General features: G+C 38.0%; 3 protein-coding genes across 3 annotated transcripts; all 3 read left to right on the plus strand.

Annotated features, from left to right (window-relative positions):
- The first annotated feature begins 9,854 nt into the window (after positions 1-9,854).
- On the plus strand, positions 9,855-10,211 carry LOC109239793 (uncharacterized mitochondrial protein AtMg00810-like). The gene has a single exon (XM_019406385.1). The coding sequence runs from the start codon at positions 9,855-9,857 to the stop codon at positions 10,209-10,211; it is 357 nt and encodes a 118-aa protein (XP_019261930.1).
- A 5,827-nt stretch (positions 10,212-16,038) lies between these two features.
- Positions 16,039-24,191, plus strand: LOC109239803. Its single transcript, XM_019406400.1, has 7 exons — positions 16,039-16,117; positions 17,258-17,311; positions 21,376-21,981; positions 22,050-22,176; positions 22,241-22,519; positions 23,376-23,492; positions 23,570-24,191. The coding sequence occupies exons 3-7, from the start codon at positions 21,575-21,577 to the stop codon at positions 24,092-24,094; spliced, it is 1,455 nt and encodes a 484-aa protein (XP_019261945.1). The 5' UTR covers positions 16,039-16,117; positions 17,258-17,311; positions 21,376-21,574; the 3' UTR covers positions 24,095-24,191.
- On the plus strand, positions 17,562-19,617 carry LOC109239794. Its single transcript, XM_019406387.1, has 3 exons — positions 17,562-19,124; positions 19,274-19,473; positions 19,599-19,617. The coding sequence occupies exons 1-3, from the start codon at positions 17,562-17,564 to the stop codon at positions 19,615-19,617; spliced, it is 1,782 nt and encodes a 593-aa protein (XP_019261932.1).
- Positions 24,192-25,888: the final 1,697 nt, after the last annotated feature.

Consider the following 25,888-nt stretch of genomic DNA (forward strand, 5'->3'; position numbering starts at 1 on the left):
TCGTGGGATCAGTTTTTGCCTTTAGCGGAGTTTGCCTACAACAACAGCTACCAGTCGAGCATCCAGATGGCTCCTTATGAGGCCTTATATGGTAGGCGGTGTCGGTCTCTGGTTGGATGGTTTGAGCTGGGAGAGGCTCGGTTGTTGGGTACGGATCTGGTTCAGGATGCCTTGGACAAGGTCAGGATCATTCAGGATAGGCTTCGTTCAGCTCAGTCCAGGCAAAAGAGTTATGCTGACCGCAAGGTTCGAGATTTGGCTTTCATGGTCGGTGAGCGGGTATTGCTTCGAGTGTCGCCTATGAAGGGCGTGATGAGATTTGGGAAGAAGGGCAAGCTTAGCCCTAGGTTCATTGGCCCGTTTGAGATTCTTGATCGAGTGGGAGAGGTGGCTTATAGACTTGAATTGCCGCCGAGCTATCAGTCGTGCATCCAGTATTTCATGTGTCTATGCTTCGGAGGTATCACGATGATCCCTCCCACGTGTTAGATTTCAACACTGTCCAGTTGGACAAGGACTTGTCTTATGAGGAGGAGCCGGTAGCTATTCTAGGCCGGCAGGTTCGTCAGTTGAGATCGAAGAGTTTTCCTTCTATTCGTGTTCAGTGGAGAGGTCAGCCTCGCATCGACCTGGGAGTCCGAGTACGATATGCGGAGCCGTTATCCCCATCTTTTCCCCGACTCAGGTACTTCCTTCTTCCGTCCGTTCGAGGACGAACGGTTGTTTTAGAGGCGGAGAATGTGATGACGTCATCACTTGCTTTTAAATTAAATTCTATGTTTCGAGGCCTTAAAACCCATTTTTACCTTCACCTCAATTTGCATGCGCAGTCCGGGCGTGCAGCCGGAAAGCTGTTATGTGAAAAATCTGTGAAATATTGAAATTTTGACTTAAAATGTATTTAAGTTGACTTCGGTCAACATTTTTGGTAAACGGACCCGGACCCGTAATTTGACGGTCCCGGAGGGTCCGTAGGAAAATATGGGACTTGGGCATATGCCCGGAATCCAATTCCGAGGTCCCAAGCACGAAAAATGAATTTTTGAAGAAAATTATTTTCTGAAATTGTTTAAAGGAATTTGAAATGAAATTTGATTAGAACATGATGGTATCGGGCCCGTATTTTTGTTCCGGCGCCCGGTACAGGTCTTATATATGATTTAAGATGATTCTGTGAAATTTGGTGAGAAACGGATGTCATTTGACGTGATTCGGACCTAAATTGCTAAAATTGATTTTTTAAGAAGTTTGAAGGAATTCATTGAGGTTTAATTCGTTGTTTGAGAGGTTATTCTGGCGATTTGATCGCACAGATAAGTTCATAAGATGTTTTTGGGTTAGTACGCATGTTTAGTTTGGAGCCCCGAGGGCTCGGGTGAGTTTCGGGTAGGTTCTGGGGTGTTTAAACTTAAGAAAAATGTTGCTGTTGCACCAGTTCTGGTGTAACCGCACCTGCGGTTCTTGGGCCGTAGATGCAGACTCGCAGGTGCGAGAAGTGCATCGCAGGTGCGGAAACCTTCACAGATGCGGGCAAAATTCTGCAGGAGCGGATTACTCCTTCGCAGGTGCGGCCCCAGCGGGGCCTAGCCATTTCCGCAGAAGAGACCATTTTTCCGCACGTACGGTTGCGCAGATGCGACCCACGAGTCGCAGATGCGGAAGTCGGGCAGTGAGTCTTTTTAAAAACCATAACTTCATCGATTTTCTTTCAAACTTTCACAAAAAATAGAAGAACTAGGGCGATTTTCTCAAGAGGTTTTCTTCCCAAATCACAATAAGTATTCATTAACTGATTTCTTTCAACTATCTAATGTTTTTCATCAACTTTTATCAATAATTCTAGGGTTTTAATGTTAGAAAATTGGGGAATTTGGTAGAGTTAGGGTTTTTTGATTATTTGGGAATTTGACCTCGTTTTGGGGTCAGATTTCAAAAGAAATTATATATTCGGGCTCGTGGGTGATTGGGTGATCGGGTTTTGGTCCGAACCTCCTGTTTTGACCAAGCGGACCCGGGGTCAATTTTTGGGTTTTTGGGAAGAATGATTAAAAAGCTATAATTAAGCATTGGAATTGGATTGTTTAGGATATATTGATGTTATTAAGTCGATTATGTATAGATACGATAGTGTTGGAGCCAAATTCGAAAGGAAAGGCGGTGTTTGAGGATTGAGTTGGCCGTGGAAGTTTGAGGTAAGTGTCCGGTCTAACCTTAGCTTGAGGGATTAGGAGTTGTGTCCTATTTGCTAATTGCTTCTTGTTGAGTACGACGTATAGGCATGGTGACGAGTATCTATACGTTGGTGTCGAGCATGACCGTGAGTCTTGAATTGATAGATGTTGTGTTCTTAAATGTTACTACGTATGCTTTGATTGATGATTCGCGATATTGAGCAAAGATTTAGTTTATTGTTCGTGGATTCTATTTATGATTGAGTGTTGGTACTAATTGAGCTGAGTAGGAGTTGAGTTAGTATTGGTTATAGCTGATTCTCCCTTGCCGGGATGTTTGTCTTGATATTGTTGCTCCCTTGCCGGGAAGTTATTATATTGCTTTTGTTCCCTTGCCGGGATTCCTTGTGATTATGTGTTGACATGTAAATGGGAGCGGGTGGTACGCCTACCACAAGATGTAATGAAATGGGAGCAGGTGGTACGCCTACCACGAGAGATAATGAAATGGGATCGGGTGGTACGCCTACCACGCGATATAATGAAATGGTATCGGGTGGTACGCCTACCACGAGATATAATGAAATGGGATCGGGTGGTACGCCTACCACAAGATATGAGAAATGGTACCGGGTTGCATGCCTGCAACGAGATGTGAACCGAGAGTGAAATCTGCCTTTGTTTTCCTTATCCTTGTAAGAAGTTAAATTTTGGTTTCCTGATAACTCTCTTGAGGTTCTGTTTTATCTATTATTCCTCGAAGCATGTTTCCCCTTCCCAGCTTTAATTAGTTGTTCTAGTTTATTTTTCCGTTGTGTGTGTGTATATATATATATATATATATATATAACTGCACAGGTTTATCTGGAGTTTGGTCCTAGCCTCGTCACTACCTTGGCGGGGTTAGGCCAGGCACTCACCAGCACATGGGGTCGGTTGTGCTGATGCTATACTCTGCACTCTGTGCAGATACCGGAGTAGTACTAGGACAACAGCAGTAACTTGGGAGCCAGCCTTCAGTCCAGAGATCCCGAGGTAGTCATGCAGGCGTCCGCAGGCCCGACGTCTCTTCTATCTACTATTATATTCTGTTATCATTTGTATTCGAGACAGACTGAGTTTCTTTCTTTCAGACATTTGTATGTAGTAATCATAGACAGTCCGTGAATGTTGTGACACCGGTTTCTGGGTAGAGACATATGTTGGCTTTTCGTATCGTTTTTGGTATTATGTTTATCTAAGTCTTCCGCTTAAATCCATCTTTCGCTATTATTTAAATGTTGATCACCTGTTATTACAAGTTATTTAAAAGCATTAAAAATGAAACAGTTAGAATTTCTGTATTTCGTGGCTTGCCTAGCTTCTACGAGTAGGTGCCATCACGACTCCCGAGGGTGGAAAATCTGAGTCGTGACAAAAGTTCTGAATCTGGCCACTAGAAAAATTCATGTGTCTAGAGATGTGATTTTCCATGAACACATATTCCCTTTTGCTATTCTACCTGATTCACCCTCCTCTTTTCCTTTGGTGCTTAATTCTGTCCCTTCTATAGTAGATATGTTGTTGATACCCAATTTTTCCCTATATATTTTTAATATGCATAAATACTTTCAAAATAGCATATATATGCATATATAAGCATGCACAAGGTTTTTGTAATTTTTCTATAGTTTTAAAGATTTTAAATTGATTTATTTCCTCCCTTTTTACTCATAAAATCCCCAATAATTATCTCTCAAATTATTGTTGTGGTAATTTAGTCATCTAAATTCTATATTTATGCCAAAATATTGTTAAAATATTTTTAGTGCATTTTTATAATTGCATTTTATATTTTTAAAGCTAATATGCATATAATTACAATATTAGCCCTGTTAATGTATAATTATATTTATATGCATAAAATTGATCTTCTATATTTTTAAAATGTTAAATATCTATTTTAAATCATTTTAGTACACGAAATTATTTTTCTAGAAATTATCTATTATTTATTACTCCCTCCGTTTCAAATTAAATGAGGTAGTTTGACTCGGCACGGAGTTTAAGAAAAAAAAGAAAGACTTTTGAAATTTGTGGTCTTAAAAGCTTAAGGGGTAAAGCTTCGTGGGGCAATGACTTTTGTGTGGTTATAAAAGCTTCTCATTAAGGGTAAAATGGGTAAAATGAGGAGTTTAAAGTTGAATTATTCCCAAATTTAGAAATGTGTCATTTATTTTGGAACAAACTAAAAAGGAAAGTACCTCATTCAATATAAAACGGATGGAGTATAAATTATATGGGGATAAATTGGCTATTTAAAATCTAGCCAAATTGCATTTCAATTTTAGCCTCAATTAAACCCAATATCCCAGCCCAATTTCGGACTAAATAACCCGACCCAGGCCTTAAATGCACCTACCCAACCCAAAACCCGTCAAATCCTGGCCGTTGACATAAAAGATCAACGGCCCTCATTCAGTCTTTCCTTTTTTTTTTTCCAAACGACCCCCCAACCCTAACCATTTCCCCACATCTGCCGCCCTAAGATCCTCTCCTCTCTCAAAACACTCTCAACCTAACCCTAGTCTTCAACCGCCATCTCCGGCTATCTCCGGTGACCTCTCATTGTCTCTTGAACCTTCAATGGCTTCTCTCATGCTATGCTTGCCTTCTCTAAGGTCTTCAAGGGCCCAGGGCCATGCCAACTTGCATCTAGGGTTCATCACTTGCCTGTTCTTGGCTACTCCGGTGTGATTTCAAGCAAAATCACGCTGTATTTGCAACGATCCTTGGGTTTTCCAAGCAGGTTCTTCATCTCTATATGGGTTTCTTTTGAAACCCTAATTTCTTTTCTATACCTCCTAGATCTGTGACGATTTGAGTTTGTTTCTTTAATATTTTACACTGTCCTTGGAACTCCTTACAAGAATTGTTGATTTCAAGTGGTTTTCACCTTCTTCTAAAAGTAGGGTTTCGAAACTTCTTTTAAAACCTTGTTTAACTGATTCTTTGTGTTTAAACTTCTATTTCTTGCGTATTTTGACTGATTCTATGATTTTACTACATCTTCAACTCATCTATGTTGAAAGCCCTAATTTTCTAGGTTTCTTCGTTTGATTTTTGTGACTGGCCGGTTCTCGTTTTAGTTTCTGTGACTATCTCGCCTCGAATATGTTTCTACTGAGTTTCTTCGCCTAGCTTACATCAACTCTATGTGTTTGTGTTCATCTTGACTGTTCAAGACTTGCCTCTTTGCTTGCTATGTCTGGTTATTCTTATTTTACTCTATTTATATGCTAAACACTGACTCATGACTTTCTCTTGATTGATTCTAGATCCCCTATTTCATGATTTGATTGGAAGACCTTCCTTTAAACCTTCGATTCCTACCATTTCTATTCAATTTGATTGATTCGCCTACCTTGTCTGCATTGGTACTTTATTCTTACTGACTATCTCCTTAATTAGAGTTTTTCTGAACTTAGCCCTAATTGTTTACCCTATACTTACTATATTTGAAATCTTTCCTTATTGGTCGTACATTGATTTCTTTTCTTATTTGTTACTTGTTCTTACCGTTTGAACTGATTCCCTTAAATTAAGGGGGTACTTGTACTGATTTTGCTCTAATTGGTTCTGAGTTCCATAATTACTATACTATTGTGATTCTTGCCTTATTTTACCTAGTTTCGAACTACTATATATACATACTCTCTCAAACACACAAACACACAAACACATTGGCTCAAAGGAAAAAAAAAAGCTCTCTCACACTCAAAACTTTTCGGCTCCCTCTTTGGTTACTTGCTATCATTCTGAGTTAGCCGGCTACAAGCCAAGACTAACTATTGTGCTTTCCTATTCCTCACTTTGTGTTTACCATCTCTCTACTGGTATGTTCTGATTTCAATTAAAGTCTCAAAACCAATATGTTTCTTTTACTACTTCAGTTTATCATGTTTCTAGTTTGTTTCTATCTATGGTTCTGTTGTTCAACATGCAATTGACATGTTTACATTACTGCTTCATCTAGCATGCTAGTCTAACCTTCTTAGGGCTTTTCAGAACATGTTCTACCCCCTCCCCTAGTAGTCTGTCTCAACATGACTCTACCTTACTTTGAATGCTTGTCTACTTGTTATCCAGTTTTGATGTACAAGCTGATCTGTCACTTTAAAAGGCTGATTCTATGATTGTTTCTGAAACTCTTACCAATAGCTATCCCTTAAACCCCACAAGAACTGTTATGTTCCTGATACTATGTGCTTTATGTGTCCCCAATTCCCATTCCCCTGTATGAAGGACTGTTATTTGAGTATTACAGAACTTATTTGACTTACCTGCTGTTTGTTTAATTACACCACTATTTTTCAAAAGTTGTTTTCCCAACAACTCCCTTGGCTACAAAGTTATTTCAACTAAGTCTCTTTTTTACTCTGTTTTTTCCTACTGAAACCATTTCAAACTATGTCAAGCACTCTCACTCTATTCCTAAGTCCCTAGGCTCTGCCCCCTCCAGTGTGTTTACTGCCTTGGGATCCTTTTGAGAACCCTCTGAACTCTGGCACACTGAGGCTGGCCCTTCCACACTGCACTTACTCAATTTGGTTACAAAGTCTAGGTGTGAGCATTGCCCGGGATCCTTGAGATCCTTAGGGAACTCTAACGTACCTAGACAATGATATTGTCTTTGAAATTGGCATTTGAGGCTATTGGAGGTTTGGGGAAACCACTTGGGCCTACTTCAGGCTCCCTATAGTGTAACTTCTTCTTTTTCTTTATCTATGTAATTCATTCATCTGGTTTGTAATAATTTATAAACGAATATTGGGGTGATTAGTAAAAGGGGTGGGTAGTTACATATTTGTGGGGTAAGATGGGTAGAAACCATGCCTATAGGATCTAATATTTGCTATGTCTGCTCTACGGTGTTAGAAACCATGCCTATAAGATTTCATATAATTGCTATGTTTGCCTCACTATGCTAGACATCATGCCTATAGGTTTTACAATCAACTTCACAAATAGATATCATACTTAAGCATGTAATCAAGTTCAAGTTTCTGTTCCAATGGCTGTTTACATTTATTTCCGCTAGAAATCATGCCTATAAGTTTATAAACAACTAGATATCATAGGGAACAACATAAAAAATTCTGCATATAGATCTAAAAATTAGTTTAGTTTAAATAAGTCAATGAGTTCATGATTAGTTTACTTTGAAATTGGTCTAATTAGTGGTTTGTTTTCCCTGAAATGAATTCTTTCGAGTACTGCTCTAATTTACTATTAGAAAGCATGCCTATAGGAACTCAAGAGTTTGTTTTAAAATCTTCCCACTGTTTTACTATATCAAACGTAGTTATCATGCTCTTAGGACACCACTATTAAGCGTGTAGGCAAGCCTATAGGACGTTTTCAAATCCTGCAACTCTGAAACTGTTTCTGCTACTTAATGTTGTTCTGATTTAACAGGCTTAAAATCAATAAGAAAACTGATAGGGCCATTACTTCTGAGTTTATAAAACAAACCGCCTATCTTCTATGTCTTGATATTCACTTAGACATCATATCTTAGGATACCGTTTAACAATACGACCCTTATTTGTGTTTGAGTCGTGTTGCTTATGTGCGTTGTTTGTGGAGGTAAACTTGAGCCTCTAATTGCTTCTTTCTGCCTTATGTGCTAAGGTCCTATTTGTTCTTGCCTGTCGCCTTAGTATTTTCTCCTTTAAACCTTAGGGGTCTGTCTAGAACTGCCTATAGGTAGGGGTCCTAAATTTCCTCCAGGATCATTAAGAAGGGACGGTTAACAGCACGCAATAGAGATCGCTAACCAACACTCGCTTAATAACCACTAAAGGGGTGGAAAGGGTAGATATGGGATATGATGACTACGCGCTAATGTCACGTGTAGTCCCTCATTGAGGAGTGTTTACCGGACATTGTGTGGGGTGATCTTGTAGGCTAACCAACCTAGGACCCTCCTTTCCCAAATCTCTTCTGTTTAAAACCTTGTTTTTATGTATACAACTTGTTCAAATCTTTGTCTATTATACGATATCCAACCTGCTCTTATTTGCAATTATGTGTTTAAAAACTATTTGTTTGACTAATTCATGAGTTAAGTTCGGCCAGGACCCACCATTGTGGACCGCGAGGGGTGCCTAACACCTTCCCCTAAAGGTTATTTTGAGCCCTTACCCTAAATCTCTAGTAATGAAAATCAATCCAAGAGTTAATCGCTCTAGGTTCCCTAACGCACCGTAATCCGTTAGGTGGCGACTCTTCAAATACCCAATTCCAAAAAGGAAACGAGTTGTTCCCCCATGAATGTCGAAACCCGAACTTTCTCTGCGAGAAGGGAAAAAGGGGGCGCGACATATGTCACCTCCTGAAATGCATTCAACTAATTGTGTGTCTAGACCACAATTAGATTCAGCTGACACCTCCCATATAGCCTCACCTACAACTACTCCAACAGTATCACCCCCCAGTCATCCTTCATCCTTGCAATCCCCTGTAATTCATTCAACACCTCAAATTTAGAATAATCATGTACCTAGAAGGTCTAAACATCATTTACCTGCACATTTAGAAGATTGTGTGTGTTCTTTGCCTAACCTATATCCTACTGTTCACCGTCCATCTACTTCATCTTCTTCTGCCACCACATCTAACTCAGATTCTCCTTTTTCTCTCAATGCCCTTTTCTCCAAACATCATCATGTCTCTTTCACTTCCTTGGTCCCTGATAGTCAGCAACTTGTGCAAAGTGTTCGCCATGATAGTGAGCCAGGATCTTATGAGGAAGCAGCCTTGATTCCTGCTTGGCAAACAACCATGTCACTAGAGTTTGAGGCTCTCCATGCCAATCACACTTGGGACTTAGTTCCCTTACCTATAGGGAAGAAACCAATAGGTTGTCGATGGGTGTATAAGATCAAACACAAAGCTGATGGTAGTGTTGAGAGATTTAAGGCCAGGTTAGTAGTAAAGGGGTATACACAACAGGATGGTGTTGATTACACTGAAACTTTTTCACCTGTTATGAAAATGACAACCATTAGAGCACTTATAGCCACTGCAGTATAGAAGCATTGGGGTGTCTTCCAACTTGATGTCAACAATGCCTTCCTCCATGGGGATTTACATGAGGAAGTGTATATGGACCTGCCTCCTAGACTGTTGGTTGATACACCAGGGTTGGTGTCCAAATTGAATAAGTCATTGTATGGCTTGAAACAAGCCAGTCGACAGTGGTATGCCAAATTGGCTGAGGCCTTGTGCTTTAAGGGTTATGCACATTCCCTCAATGATTATTCTTTGTTTTACAAAAAATCTGACTCTTCTGTTATATATGTTTCTGTATATGTGGATGATGTCATTGTCACAGGGAAAATTTAGAGGAAATCAATTCTTTGAAGGCCTTTCTACATGCTCAATTCAAAATCAAGGACCTGGGCAGACTAAATTATTTTCTGGGCTTAGAAGTTCTCTACAAGGAAGATGGTGTGATAATCCCTCAAACAAAGTTTGCTCTTGACCTATTAAAGGAGTATGAATGCCTTCATGTTAGTTCCTTCAACTTACCATTGGATCCTACACTCAAACTTCAAGCCAAAGAAGGTGTACCCTTAGCAGACCCCTCTCTCTAAAGAACTTTGATAGGCAAATTGAATTTCCTCACAAAATACAAGGATGGACATTGCTTGTAGTGTCCAGCACCTCAGTCAATTCATGCAAGATCCCAGGAAACCTCACCTCAAGGCTGCCTACCATTTACTTAGATACTTGAAAGCTGATCCCAGTCTTGGAATTTTTATGTCCACTAGTCCAGACTGCACAGTCAGAGGATATTGTGATTTTGATTGGGCTGCCTGCCCGGATTCTAGGAAATCTTTTAGTGGGTATCTGGTATTACTTGGTGACAATCCCATTAGCTGGAAGTCCAAGAAGCAAGCCACCACTTCTGCAGAAGTAGAGTACAGAGCCCTCAAAAATGTAGTTGGAGAGCTTGTTTGGTTGTGCAGATTGTTTACTGAGCTAACCAGATAAAAGGCGCAGCGCTGTCAAATGCTTGAAGATGAGCATATGAGATAAAAAAACACTATCATTAAAACTAAAGTTTTCTTGGTCGAAAACATAAATATTATAAATAATTATTCATTATTACAAAAGTAATAAGCGCGATCAATAGTACTTGAAACTAAAATCTTGTTTAGTACAAGTCGTTGTTAAACCTCTTCTAACTGTTATTTGGATGTTGGGTTTCTAACTTCTATATATAATCATTGCTCCCTTTGTTTCAATTTATGTTGTAATATTAGTACTATTTTGGGAGTGCACAAGGTTCATCTTTAACCATATTTTTCTTAAACATTTAATAAATATTTAAATTATAAATAATTATGACTAATAGTATTTTGTATGTTGTTTCCAAATAAATAAAGTTTATTTTCAAAAACTTTAAGGATTTATGTCTAATTTTATGGTCAAAACTAAACTTTGACCATGCGTTCTCCGAATCATGCTACATAAAGTGAAACATATGGACTCAATAACTTTTGCTCGTGGATTTGCGTTAAGAAATTATTAAATACAAATATTAAATTTAGAATCTAATTATTAGCATTTCAAATTATTAATTAAAATTCAGAACTCACAAAATTAAAATTTTAGCATCGCTTTTGGGAGTATGTTATTACAACTAGTTTTAAGTTACGCTAGTTCGTTTCCTATTTTCCTTTTATTATATCTTGTTGGTTTTCTCTTTACATGTACAGAAAGACAGATTCAGTTGAGCGCCTTGAAAACAAATTATTGAAGTCATGTGCTACTCACGTGACTTTATGTTTTTGTATTCGTATTTGTACTGTTGAGTCGGTTAGAGGAGTTAGTTAGGAGCTACAGTGTATATATATACACAATATTGTGCATTGAAGCAGATGAATAAAAACAGAGATTTCATTTCTTCAGTTGTGATTCTCTCATCTTCTAGATTCTTCTGATATGGTATCAGAGCAGCGATTAGGGCTTTGAATCTGCTTCTACTTTCTTCTTCTTCAATTAGCTGATCCGCCATGGAAGAGACCTCAACACCTCAAATTGACCATCGTCATCCGCTCTATCTTCAATCATCCGATACGCCTGGAGAAGTCCTAATAGACATCAAGCTAACAGGTCCGGAAAATTACGGATTATGGAGTAGATCGATGCGTTTGGACTTATTGGGAAAGAACAAGCTAGGTTTTGTAGAAGGAACATGTGTGAAGAGTTTATACAAAGGAGAATTAGAAGATCTGTGGGAACAATGTAATGCTGTGGTTCTCTCGTGGATTGGAAGATGTGTATCACAACAGCAGTTGCCGAGCATAGTCTATGCATCAAATGCAGCAAAGGTTTGGGCTGAGTTCAAGGAAAGGTTTGGAAAATCCAATTTAACCAGATTCTATCACCTTTGGACTCAAATCGGAACCCTAACTCAAGGTACTGATTCTGTTACCACATACTTTACTAAAATGAAGGATTTTTGGGATGAACAAGATACCTTGTTACCAGGTAAAGGATGTAATTGTAAAGAATCAGAACCATTTTTTGAGATGTTCTATCAGCAGCGTCTGGTGCAATTTTTAGTAGGATTAAATGAAACTTATGCTCAAGTTCGTAGTCAAATTTTACTTAAAACTCCTGTGATATCAGTAAATGAAGCATATGCCTTAGTAATTCAGGAAGAAAGCCAAAGGGCTCTTGGTGTGATGGATATGAATAAGGAGCCATTGACTATGTTAGCTGGCAGGGGACAGATGATGAAAGGCAAAAGAATTGGTGTAGTTTTTGAACATTGCGGGTATAAAGGACATCAAAAGGAGAACTGTTATAGGATTGTAGGGTATCCACTTGATTTCAAAAGCAAAAGAAAGCTAATGCATGAGAAAGGTGCTGGTGTTTTTAAGCCTTATGCAAATAATACAACAGTTGAAGGAGGTACTTCTGCTGAGGGACACAACTCTACTGAGGACCAGTCCCAAGGTCATTATTTCACAGAAGAAGAGTACAAACAACTTGTAGACTTGCTAAACAAATCCTCAGCATCTGACTGCAAGGTTAACATGGCAAGTATTGTTTCCATGTTGTCGAGTGCTTGTCTTTTTGAATGGATCATTGACTCAGGGGCCTCTCATCATATCACATCTTGTTAGGAGAAACTAGTTGATGTCAGTGAGCTAGGAAACCAGGTAAGTAGAAAAGTACAGGTGCCAACTGGAAACAAATCACAAATAACAGACATAGGAAGTGCAATAGTTCTAGATGGACAGAGAATAAAAGATGTTCTGCATGTGCCAGACTTCAAATTCAACCTGCTTTCAGTGTCTAAACTGACCAAGGACCTTGTGTGCACTGTTAAATTTTTTCCCGACTTTTGTCTTCTACAAGCTCTTTACAGTGGCAAGGTGATGGGGATTGGTAGAGAAACAGATGGTCTTTATATCCTTAGAGAGGCAATAAAACCTATAGCAGCAGCAGCAGTAATAGAAGAAAACTATAATACAAAGCTATGGCACTCAAGGTTAGGACATCCCTCAATGAAGACAATGCAGCACATTCCTATCTTAAAAGGCTTGGCAGATGACCATGCTTAGCAGGAGTGTTCAGTATGTCCAATGGCAAAGCAACACAGGACAGCATTTCCAGACAGCACAAGTAAAACAGATGGTAGCTTTGAACTTGTACATCTAGATGTTTGGGGTCCTTATAAGCAGCCTACATATGACAGAAAGTATTACTTCGTTTCAATTGTTGATGACTATAGTAGATATACATGGATATGTTTGATTTAGTCTAAATGTGAAGTGATAGTTGTGTTGGCTAGATTCTTTTCAATGATAAAGAACCAGTTTGGTATGAATATTAAAGTGCTGAGATCTGATAATGGTACAGAATTTTTCAATTCCAAATGCAGTGCTTTATTTTCTGATCTTGGAATAATCCATCAAAGTAGTTTTTCATACACTCCACAACAAAATGGTGTTGTGGAAAGGAGGTATAGGCATATCTTGGAGGCTGCAAGAGCTCTGAAAATTCAGAGTTCAATCCCAATTAGATTCTGGGGAGAGTGTATTAGAACTGCAGTTTATCTAATTAATAAGCTGCCAACTGCAGTCCTCAAAGGCAAATCACCTTATGAAGTGATTCATGGCAGAACACCAAAACTGGAACATTTGAGGGTGTTTGGGTGTTTATGCTATGCCAGTGTTTTGCCAAAGGTAGACAAGTTTGCTACAAGAGCTAAGAGAACAGTGTTTATGGGTTACTCAGAAACACAAAAAGGGTACAGGTTGTATGACCTGGAATCTAAAACTTTCTTGATAAGCAGAGATGTCTCCTTCAGGGAAACTGTATTCCCTTTCAAGGAAAGGATCCTTGGAGGCAATGACGAAGATGACCTATTTCTATTGAATTCAATTCCTAGACCAGAGACAAGCCCTCATGTTATCACCTCAAATGATGACATTGTACCTGAAACTCTTTCAGAGGGAGCAGATTTGGAGAATGCAGTAGATGTTGAGGAATATATGAATGACTCTGAGGCAAATATCAGTTCTAATAACACTGACAACACCTTAGATTCTAGCATACCAGCTGAGAGGGATCAATAACAGGTGGTCATTGGTGAACAGGATGCAAATGAGAAAGATGTTGACCAGAGTGTAGGTGAACAATTTGAAGATCTAGCTGCAAGGGACCAATCTGATAGTCAGGAACCAGACAAAGGTAGAGCTAGTAGAGTCTCTAAGCCTCCTACATGGTTAAAGGACTATGTTACTGGGAAGAAAACTTCAGCTTTCTGTCAGTATCCCATTAGTGATCATATATCTTATGATCACCTTCCTGGTCCCTATCAATCCTACATTAATCTTGTCTCAACCGTTACAGAACCATGAGGCATCTCAAGATGAGAAGTGGATAGAAGCCATTAAGTAGGAAATAAATGCCTTGGAGGACAATCACACTTGGGAAATTGTTGATCATCCAGTAGGAAAACAAGTTGTAGGCTCCAAATGGGTATATAAAGTCAAATACAAAGCTAATGGAGAGATAGACAAGTACAAGGCCAGGTTAGTGGCCAAAGGGTACACACAACAAGAGGGTTCGGATTATCATGAAACATTCTCACCAGTTGCAAAGATGGTAACAGTGAGAACAGTGGTAGCTATTGCAGCCTCAAGAGATTGGGATATTTTTCAAATGGATGTCAATAATGCCTTCTTACAAGGAGATTTGTTTGAAGAAGTATACATGGATTTACCCCAAGGTTTTCAAAGACAGGGGGAGTATAAGGTGTGCAAGCTGCTTAAATCACTTTATGGTTTGAAACAGGCTTCACGACAATGGAATATCAAACTCACTGATGCCTTAGTAGAAGCAGGATATAAGCAGAGTTCATATGATCACTCTTTATTCACAAAGAGACATGGAGATGATATAGTCATAATCTTGGTATATGTAGATGATATTCTTATCACAGGAAGCAACAAATGGCTGAATGAAGAAGCCAAGGACACTCTTCATAACAGGTTTAAAGTAAAGGACCTAGGAAGGTTGAGATTCTTTCTGAGAATTGAAGTCTTGAGATCTAAGTTTGGGATTCTGCTTAATCAGAGGAAGTATGCTCTAGAATTGCTTGAAGATGTTGGTTTGACTGGGTTTAAGCCTGTTACCACACCACTAGAGGTCAACCTTAAACTCACATCTGTTGAGTATGACAAACACGTTGGAACATCTGATGATGAGCAGTTGACAGATGCTGGAAGTTATCAAAGATTGGTGGGGAAGCTGCTATATTTGACTATCACCAGACCAGACATTAGTTTTGCAGTGCAGGTACTAAGCCAATTCATGCAAAATCCAAAATTGTCACATTGGAATGCAGCTTTAAGATTGGTAAGATATATTAAGAGGTCTCCTGGACAAGGGGTACTCTTAAAAAGGGGAGCTGATGTAGGTAAGTTGGCAGCTTTCTGTGACTCAGACTGGGCTGCTTGCCCATACGAGGAGATCAGTAACAGGATATGCAATCAAGATAGGGGAGTCTTTGATATCCTGGAAGTCCAAGAAGCAGCAAACCATAAGTAGAAGTTCAGCTGAAGCTGAATATAGAAGCATGGCAGCAGCTGTAGCTGAAATAGTTTGGCTAGAAGGTCTGTTGAAAGAATTGAGTGTTGATGTATCAACACCAGTTAAGTTGTTCAGTGACAGTAAGGCAGCGATGCAAATTGCAGCAAATCCAATATATCATGAGAGAACGAAACATATCTAGATTGATTGCCATTTCATCAGGGAGAAGATCAAGAAAGGGTTGATTCAACCAGAATATTTGGGAAGCAAACATCAACTAGCTGATCTTTTTACAAAGGGATTCACTACTAGAAAAATGCAAATTTCCCAGGGAAATTTCCCACTGATATATTATCAGTGGCAATTCCCGCTGAAATGTAAAAAAATTCAGTGGGAAATGGGAAAGATTTCTTTTACCTTTTTTTTAAAAACATTCCCACAGACTATAAGTGGGAACTAGTTGGCGCAAAAAAAGCGCGCAATTTGTTTCCCACCGAATCAGTGGGAATGTCATTAAAAATGAAATTATTAAACTATACCAGTGAAACGGTGGGAATTCCGGATAAAAAAATTATTTTAATATTTCCACTGATGCAGTGGGAAGCTCAAAATTTTGAACTTTGGCAAAAACGGCGATCTTAAAAGAAATTTCACCAAATATACCCAGGGAATCGGTGGGAATGTCTTTTTTCTTTTTTTTTTTTTGGTTTTCACACATTAATTTAGGCGTATATCCTTATTTTTCTTCTCTTATAATTTTTACTCTCATTCTTCTCTTTCTCTCTTGTTCTCTTGGCAGAAACCTCCATTCTTGCCCTAGAGCTTTCACTCATACAAAATCAAAGGTAAGTGGCACCTCTCTCTTTCTCTCTCTCGCTATCCCCCCTTTCTTTCTCCCTTTTCTGATTTTACCCTAAATGCTTAAAAACCTAGGGTTCCTCCATGACTAAAAATCTAGCTTTTGTATGTATGTTTGTGTGTGTAGTTGGGTTCTTGGGTCCTGAGTTCATAGACCTATTTGAATTTTTCTTCTCCTCTCACTTTAATTTTAGAGGATTATTATTAGATTTTGAACTCGATTTAGATTTACGAAGCCTGAGAGAATTTTTCCTCGATATTGGATGTTAAGTAAAGGTGTATATAGCTGGGAGACTGCAATCTGTACGAAAAGATTAGCTACTGCAGTATTTGATATATATGACAGAATAAGAGAATGAGTCTGCATATATTTGGAAGGCAAAAGTAGGCGTTGGTTTGGATTATTCTAGCTCTAGCCGTCCAGTGAGGTTCAGCGACAGTTTGGTGCTTGAAAATTATATTACGTGTGGGTCATCCATTGAATAATTTGCCATTAGCCGTTAGCACTAACTCATCGTTTTGGATAGAATATTAGTCCTTCACAGGATTGCAGATTGTTACTATATTTGTTTCTGATTATTACCAATAGATACAAGCAATTGGTAACAGATTGTTACTATGTTTGTTTCCTATGTTTTTTTACAATCTAAATCTCCTAACTATTACTATATCTCAATTAGCTTTAAAATCTAAATTGGTCTTTTCACTTTCAATTCGTAATGTTCCCTCAACAATTCTTTTGATTAGCTACTGCAATCTCCTCACAATCCGTTCAAGAATTATACAATATGTGTAAAGTTACCTTCAATTGTGTTTGAAAAATGCTATTAGTGCGATACTCTAGTGGCTGCAATTGACAGTCATGGAAGCAAAATAAATAGAGCCAAAAACTTTAAATTAAATCTCATCCTTGCATACATATATTGAATACATACAATATTACTGGAAATTATCACATTCTCTACTTTTTGGTCTTCAGATTTAGGTGCAACACATTTACGTTTCAAGCTTCTTGCTTTTGTACCACTTGGCCAAAGACCATTTTAATCCTTTTGAAAATTATAATTATCAACATTTTTTTTAAGTATAATTATCATCTCTTTTACTCCTTTTGAAAATTGGACCAGGAATTGAAGATACAAAAGTGTGAAAGAAGACAAAATCAAGTTATAAGTCTTGAGGTAACTTATATCTATCCTCCAAGTTTAAGTTTATTTATGGATGATAACCAATGTTTTAGAATCTTGGTTTGACTTTTCTTGTCTTATAAAAAGACGAATAAAAGTTAGTTCTCTAAGGTATATTATTCATAATTAATTGTAAACTAAGTGAGTTCTTTAAGGTATACGATTCAAGATTAACTATAAACTAACTTGAAACAAATAAATTGTTATAAGTCTATTCATTTGTTTGTGTATATTTGTGTACTAGATGGAACGTGAACATCGTAGATGGATGTACGATAGGAATCATCCTAATCGTTCTGGCTTAAAGGAAGAATTTGTTGAAGGTGTTAAAGGATTTATTGCTCATGCAAAAATACTTCCTGAATTTCGTAGTGAAGGAACAATTAGGTGTTCTTGTGTGAAATGCAAGTGTACAAAGTTGTTGCAACCGGAAAATGTTAAAGTTCATCTTTATAGCAGGGGGTTTAGGGAAAATTATTATGTGTGGACTGTTCATGGAGAGAACTATTGTAGTGTTGGTGGTGTTCATTTTCAAAATCTAGTTAGTGGTGAAAGAAGTACACAAATGGAGAATAATGTTGAGAATTCTCGATTACATGAAATGGTGTCAGATGCTTTTGGTTTTTACCCAGGGGTTCAATCACAACAAAATGTTGTTGAGCCTCCCAATGATGAGGCAAAGCGCTTCTATGAATCATTAGAGTCGGCTAGTCGTCCACTCTATAAAGACTCAATACACTCCGAGTTGTCTGTTGCAGTTAGATTACTAACTATTAAATCAGATTGGAATATTTCTCAAGCAGGCATGAATGCTATAATTGGGCTTATGCGTGAAGTTAATCCAAACATTAACTTACCCAATAATTACTATAAAGCAAAGAAATTGGTTTCCAAGTTAGGACTTTCCTCAACAAAAATTGATTGTTGTGAAAATGGTTGTATGTTATATTATAAAGATGATGCGGTTCTAGAAGCGTGCAAATTTTGTGGACTGTCTCGTTTTAAGGAAGTCACAAATGCCAAAGGTAAGAAAGTTGCAGTCAAAAAGATGCATTACTTACCAATTATACCTAGATTAAAGAGGATGTATGCATCAATGAGTGCTGCTCCTCATATGAGGTGGCACCATGAAAATAGAAGGCCGCCTGGTATTTTGTGTCATCCTTCGGATGGAGAAGCGTGGAAGCATTTTGATAGGATGTTTCCAGACTTCGCTAATGAACCAAGAAATGTTAGGTTGGGTTTGTGTACAGATGGATTCACTCCATTTTCTGTCTCTGCTGCACCATATTCATGTTGGCCTGTCTTTGTTACACCATATAATCTTCCACCTGAAATGTGTATGACAAGTCCATATTTGTTCCTAACTTGCATAGTTCCGGGTCCAAGTAATCCAAAGGGTTTAATTGATGTATATTTGCAGCCGTTGATTGATGATCTAAAATTATTGTGGCATGAAGGTGTTGAAACATACGACATATCAACTAAGCAAAACTTTAGATTGTGTGCTGCTTTGATGTGGACTATTAATGATTTTTCTGCGTATGGAATGTTGTCTGGGTGGTCGACTGCTGGAAAGTTAGCTTGCCCCTACTGTATGGAAGATACAAAAGCATTCACTTTGAGATATGGAGGTAAAAACACATGGTTTGACTGTCACCGACGGTTCTTGCCAATGGATCATGAGTTCAGGAGAAATACTAGTGCGTTTATGAAGAATCAAACAGATTATGATGATCCACCACCAATCTTGTCAGGTGAGGAAATTTGGGAGAGGGTTAAAGATCTACATCTGCTAGAATACCTGGTTATGGCGTTGAGCATAATTGGACTAAACAAAGCATATTTTGGGAGTTACCTTATTGGAAGCATAATCTTCTTCGACATAATTTGGATGTCATGCATATTGAAAAGAATTTTTTTGATAACCTATTTAATACTGTTATGGATGACAAGAACAAGACAAAAGATAACTTGAAGGCCAGGATGGATTTACAGGAATACTGCAGGCGAAGAGAATTAGAACTAAAAGAAGTAAATAACAGGATGGTGAAGCCTAAGGCTAGTTATACATACAGTTTGGATGATAAACGAAAGATTTGTGATTGGGTTAGGAATTTGAAGATGCCCGATGGGTATGCGTCAAACTTATCCAGGTGTGTTGACATGAAAGAAGGAAAGTTGATGTATATGAAAAGCCACGATTGTCACATTTTCTTGGAATCATTAATTCCTATTGCATTTAGCTCATTGCCTGAGAGAATATGGAAACCCATCACAGAGATAAGCTTGTTTTTTAAGGACTTGTGTTCTAACACATTAAGGGATGAAAACCTAATTTTCATGGAAAGTAATATTTCTTTAATCATAAATAAACTAGGGAAAATTTTTCCATGTGGTTTCTTCAATGTAATGGAACATCTCCCAATTCACCTTGCACAAGAGGTACGACTTGGAGGACCGGTTCAATGTAGATGGATGTATCCCTTCGAGAGGTAATGACCATTAACTATTTTCTCTTTATGTATTTTGGTATAAAGAATTCCTATCTAAAAGTGTGCTATGCAGGATTATTGGCAAATGTAAACGGACCGTGAAACAAAAGGCCAAGATTGAGGGATCAATATGTGAAGCGTATCTAGTTAGAGAAACCTCTCATTTTTGTTCGTATTATTTTGAGAATCATGTTCCATGTTTGAGAAATAGGCTGAATCGGCATGATGAAGGCGACAATGATCCTTTGGAACCTCCTATATCCATATTCAATCAATTGGGTAGAGGTCCGAGAAAAAGTCAAAAAAGAAGTTGGACTGATAGGGAAAAAAAATCGGCTACAACACATGTATTATTGAATTGCCTCGAAGTTCAACAATTTTACAAGTAAGTTTGGAATTATACTATTGACCTATGTGCATAATCTATTCATTTTTTAACTAATAAATATTGTAAAATGTCTGACAGTTACTTTGTGAGTCAGTTCGGCCATGCTAATGTTTATCCTAGATTTTCAGAGTGGTTTAGAGACTACGTAAGTGTTAATTAATATGTAACAAAATTTTCATTATTTACACACTATATGATTTTCTAACTTCTCAATTTTCTTCAACTCTATATAGGTTCATAATCCAAAAAATGGTATATGTGATCCTTTTTTGCGTGATATAGCTTGGGGACCTACCCCACAAGTCAAAACCATGTCTACGTATTTTGTCAATGGATACAAATTTCATACGGAAGAATGGTCTAAGAATAAGAAAACCATTAATAGCGGGGTATGGGTGAAAGGTGGTGATGGTGACCAAGGTGGGGATATTGATTATTATGGTGTGCTCCAGGAGATTTTAGAAATAACGTATGTTGGTTGGCCAAAGAAAAGGTTGGTACTTTTTCGATGCAAGTGGTTTGATCCCACACCAAATAGAGGTACAAAGGTACACCCACAATACAAAATAGTAGAAGTTAAGCACACGAAGGAGTACCAAAGCTATGATCCATTTGTTATGGCACAAAATGTGAAGCAAGTGTATTACGCTCCTTATCCGTCGACGTGTAAATATAAGAATGAATGGTGGGTAGTTATTAAAACTAAGCCCGTTGGAAGAGTGGAAGTTGATGATTCACTAGTTGTAGCGTACCAAAATGATATATCAAGTGTTCAACAAATTGTGGATAATGAATTAGAATATGAGCTGCATAGTGAAGGCATATATGAAGAAGTTGATCTGTCGGTTGAACAAAATGATGGAATTGGGACATCTATGGCCAATGCAGAGGAAGATTCAGGTGATGAAAATGAATTCACTGTGGAGGAAGAATTTTCTGATGAAAATGAAACAAGCGAGGAGGATGAAACTGATGATGAAAATGTAGCAAGCGAGGAGGATGAAACTGATGATGAAAATGTAGCAAGCGATGACGATGGAATGGATGATGGAAATGAAACAAGCGATGATGATAATTGACATGTTTGTTTTTTCTAGCTTACGTAGTAATTATGCTTTTAAATTTGTTGCTAAGAGAATTAACATGCTATTTTTTCTTATGCTTGTATTATTCAGATGGCTGCTGGAGGTAAATCAAAGAAGAAGAAACAAGTTTCACGTAACTTAGGTCGTCTCCCTACCTCTCCACCATCGGCACATTCTGGTCCGCATGTGCCTCCACCTACATGCCCGTCTTCAGTTCCACCTCCCTTATACTCTATACCACACCTAGGGTATACTGCTCCATCCTCTGCCCGTTACTATCTATCATCATATGTCTTCCCAAGACATAAATGGGACGTTTTCATCTAAACCTGCTTGCCCATCTATGCGTACACCTAGACCTACCATACCCCCATCATCTACTCCAGTCATTCCATCCCATGGCATTCAATCGTCATCGTCTCCCGTTATTCCTTCATCATCTTCTCCTGGCATACCCTCTTATTCTACCCCTAGCATGCCCAGATCTTCTAGTCGGCCTCCAAAGCATCCTTACATGCATTCATTTGACTCTATACATGCTCAGGATCCTCCAAATATTGGAGTAGATAGCCTTCCGACGTCCCCATGCATTGATAGTGATTCAGTTACACAGCCTCCTATACATGCTCAGGATCCTCCAAATGTTGGAAGGTTAGATGATCTCAGGAGGTTGATTATCGTTCCCGATAAATCTGGGTAAGTATTATTTGTTTATTTTCTTATTAATTATAAACCTGGTTTCTAACATGTTTAATTTAATGCAGGTTTCATCCTTGTACTCAAGTTACAAAAGCTGTGGTTGAGTCAATGTGTTCATTTTATCATGAACCTTGGAGGTTTTGGTCAGATGTTCCATGGAACATTAGGAACAGGATGTTTGATGAATTTAGGGTAAAATAAATTATTTCATTTTTCAACTCATATTTAACCAATCTAACAAATTAATTATTTGCAGATGAAGTGTGCTTGGCCAGTTGAACGTGAGGTAGAGGTACGAGGCGTCTTTTTTAAGAAATGTGCTGATAGGTTGAGTGATATGCTTCGAGAAGCTCGAAATAAGAAAGAGAGGCCAGGTTGGATTATTGAGGATATATGGATCAAACTAACTGAGTATTGGGCCTCTAAGGAATTTGAAAAGAAAAGTGAATTGGCAAAGGCAGCCCGTTTGTCCGACAAAAGTGGCTCCATGCACACGGGAGGTTCAATAAGTATTGGGGCTCATCGAAGAAGATTGGTATGTGTTTAAATTAAATCATATTTCTTGTCACTGTATAAATCATATTTCCAATTTTGGTTCTGTTTAAATTTAACTATCATAATTCTTGTCACTGTATATAAATTAAATCTATTGACTATACATACCTATTGGGACATGTCGCTGAATCATTCTCATTGTCTTGGCTAGAAGTACTTATTGAGACAAAGCCAAAGCCAAAATTTAAAAACAGAACCAAAATTGGAAATATATCAGATTCAACTGACTGCAAGATCTGCAAGATTCTCATTGTTTTCAAAAAGAAAAAAAAGTTACCTAATCTGACTGTTGTTCATGACTTTGATTCTCCAAGTTCTTTAAAATCACTACTAGGTAACTTTTAAAGAACTTGACGAGTAGTGATTTTAAAGAACTTGGAGAATCATTGACCTTGCCTATCATTGACCATATAAATTGACTAAAAGTTACCTAGTAGTGATTTTAAAGAATTTATAGCCTGTAGCTGCGGCCTAGTTGGCTTGTAGCGCATTACTATTCTGTGGTTTTTGTTAACTGCACAACAATGGTAGGCAAGGTTAAGAGTAAAGTAGATTACTTGAATTGCCATAATCTGTGTGAGACACAAGTGCACAAAACAACAGATGTTTCTTTATGTTATACTTCTCTAGCGCACAACATCATCACCAGGTATAAATTAGTGAGTTAGATGCAAATAAAGAGTAGTATTTGTAGTAGTAATGATTAGTTTCTTTCTATTCTTTGTTATGTTTTGTTCTACTTTTCTTTGTTGTGTCACTTGGCTTTGATCTTTTGTTCTTTTCTTTTTCATGGACATAACATTTTAATTTTGCTTTTTTCATGTTTTATTTAACAGAAAAAGTCTTTAAAAAGACCAGCTACTCAAGATAAGGTATTTGAGCATACACATATGAAGAAGCTAAAGGATGGGACAAAGACAACTTGGGTCGAGCCACGGGCCGAGACAACCTATGTAAGATTTCAAGTTACTTTTTAATACTTTTCCCTAATTAAATTTATTCATATAATAATTGTAACTTTGTTTTGCAGAATACTTTCAAACAATCCTTGGAGGAGTTTGTTCAAAGCCAACCAACTGATGATCAAGGAAATCCAATCCAACCATCACAGGAGAATTATATGGACTTGTGGATTAAGGCGGCTGGTGGCGTACATAAGGGAAGAGTTTACGGCCTTGGATCAGAGTTTAGTTCTAGTCGTCGGTCTTTTGGATCTGGTGGCTCTTCTTCCTCAAGGTCCTCGATTAATCAGGATGAGTTTGAGCTATTGAATAGAAGAATAGCAGAGATCACTGAGTTGTATGCACAGGAAAGGGCTGCGCGGGAGGAGGAGGCAAAGCGAAGGGAGGAGGAGGCAAAGCGAAGGGAGGAAGAAGATAGGGGGAGGGAGGAAGAGGAGAGGCGGAGGGAGGAAGAAATGAGGCAAAAGGATGCTGCATTTACACGTGTCACTAGTGATGTTGAAAGCCTCAAGGCCCAGCTAAACTACCTCTTAGCATCTGGTGGATTTCCTGTGCCACGTTCTCCATCACGCTCTAACAAGACTAAGGAGTAGTTTCTTTTATTAATATGATTTTGGGTAGGACTATAATGTTGGATGTTATGTATCAATTGGATAAGATTGAATGTTGAATTTCTTATTTGAATGTTAAGTTGCATTATTGGTTTCTAGTATTTTCAGTTTTTGTTGGTTTTTAATTAACGAAATGGATCGGAAGATGCTGATCTTTGTGTGTGAATGTTTAATTGTATTTAGGTTGGTGGTTGTATTTTTTTTGTTTGGCAGGTGGTGCAGTATATTTACAGCATTGTGCACAAAAATAATTTCCAGATTTCCCACGGAATTGCCACTGATTTCGTGGGAGGGTTCGTCACTTTAGCTGCAGAACTTGCATATTTCCCACTGATATCGGTGGGAAAGTTCATACATTTTTTTATAATTTGCATTTATCCCACTGATATCGGTGGGAAAGTTCATACTTTTATTTTCAGAATTAACACATTTCACACGGATATCGGTGGGAATGTTCACACTTTATTTTTCAGAACTTGCATATTTCCCACCGTTATCAGTGGGAAAGTTCATACTTCATTTCCAGCTCCCCATGCATTTTTCCCACCACTTCCCTGGCTAATGTATTAAAATTAATAAAAATTATTAATATTGGTTCCCACTGATTGTTGGTGGGAAATTTCATTATTTTTCCTATTAAAGTTTCTCTGGGAAAACCGTGGGAAATTTCCCACCGCGTCTCTGGGAAGATATTTCCCACCAGGCGTTTTCCCGGTGACTCGTTTCGGTGGGAATGCGGTGTGAAAACTCGATTTTCCCACCGGTTTCCCACTGATTTCGCCGTGGGAAATCCATGTGTTTCTAGTAGTGATTGGGTTCAGCTCAACACCATTATCTGTTATCCAAGCTAGGAGTGTTAGATATGTACCACCCTCCAGCTTGAGGGGGAGTATTGAAGTCATGTGCTACTCACGTGACTTTATGTTTTTGTATTCGTATTTGTACTGTTGAGTCGGTTAGAGGAGTTAGTTAGGAGCTACAGTGTACATATATACACAGTATTGTACATTGAAGCAGATGAATAAAAACAGAGATTTCATTTCTTCAGTTGTGATTCTCTCATCTTCTAGATTCTTCTGATAAACCCCAAGAAAGAAATTAAAGAAAATATAACTTTCCCTCGAGTTGAAAGGGATTCTTGGCGTAATTGATAAAGTTCTGCTATGTGATCAGGAGGTCACAGATTCAAACTGTAAAAATAATCTCTTGCAGAAATACAGGATAAGGCTGCGTACAACAGACCGTTGTAATCCAGTCCTTCCCCGGACCTTGCGCATAGCGAGAGTTTAGTGCACTAAGCTGACCTTTTATAACTATCCCTGACGTAATAAAATTTTACGACTTGAAGTCCTCATCTAATATTCTGCAGGTCAATAATGATATGTAGGACTTCCGTTTTTAAGGAATATATACCCACGTGATTGATATATATGGGGAAAAGTTCCATAGTAATAATAATAATGGAGAAAGAAAACATAGTCACGTATTCAATCATAAATGTATTGCATTATGTATTCAGTATTAAATGCATCTGAAATATTCGTCTGAAGAAAGACAGCTCATTCTTTTATGACATGGCTCATCAACTTTCAAATTTTATGATGATATTCTGAACTATTTATACAATCTAATCACTTAAAAATAAAATTTAGAAAAGTTTACATACTAAACATCCATAAAATAATGCAAGTACCCTATTGAAATTATGCTAAACAATTAACGTTCTATTATTCATGCAACTTTGTAAATTAAATGCAACACGTGACCATATTTAAT

This window comes from Nicotiana attenuata, unplaced genomic scaffold (genome assembly GCF_001879085.1).
Source record: "Nicotiana attenuata strain UT unplaced genomic scaffold, NIATTr2, whole genome shotgun sequence".
Classification (NCBI taxonomy): Eukaryota; Viridiplantae; Streptophyta; class Magnoliopsida; order Solanales; family Solanaceae; genus Nicotiana; species Nicotiana attenuata.

Excerpts from the sequence above, each read along its gene's own strand:
- LOC109239793 (XM_019406385.1), top strand. The coding sequence starts at position 9,855 with ATGGACATTGCTTGTAGTGTCCAGCACCTCAGTCAATTCATGCAAGAT.
- LOC109239794 (XM_019406387.1), top strand. The coding sequence starts at position 17,562 with ATGGAACGTGAACATCGTAGATGGATGTACGATAGGAATCATCCTAAT. Across the intron at positions 19,125-19,273 it reads TACATCTGCTAGAATACCTG|AACAAGACAAAAGATAACTT; the intron begins GTTATGGCGTTG and ends ATGGATGACAAG.
- LOC109239803 (XM_019406400.1), top strand. The coding sequence starts at position 21,575 with ATGTCTTCCCAAGACATAAATGGGACGTTTTCATCTAAACCTGCTTGC. Across the intron at positions 22,177-22,240 it reads GGATGTTTGATGAATTTAGG|ATGAAGTGTGCTTGGCCAGT; the intron begins GTAAAATAAATT and ends AATTATTTGCAG. Across the intron at positions 22,520-23,375 it reads GGGCTCATCGAAGAAGATTG|AAAAAGTCTTTAAAAAGACC; the intron begins GTATGTGTTTAA and ends TTTATTTAACAG.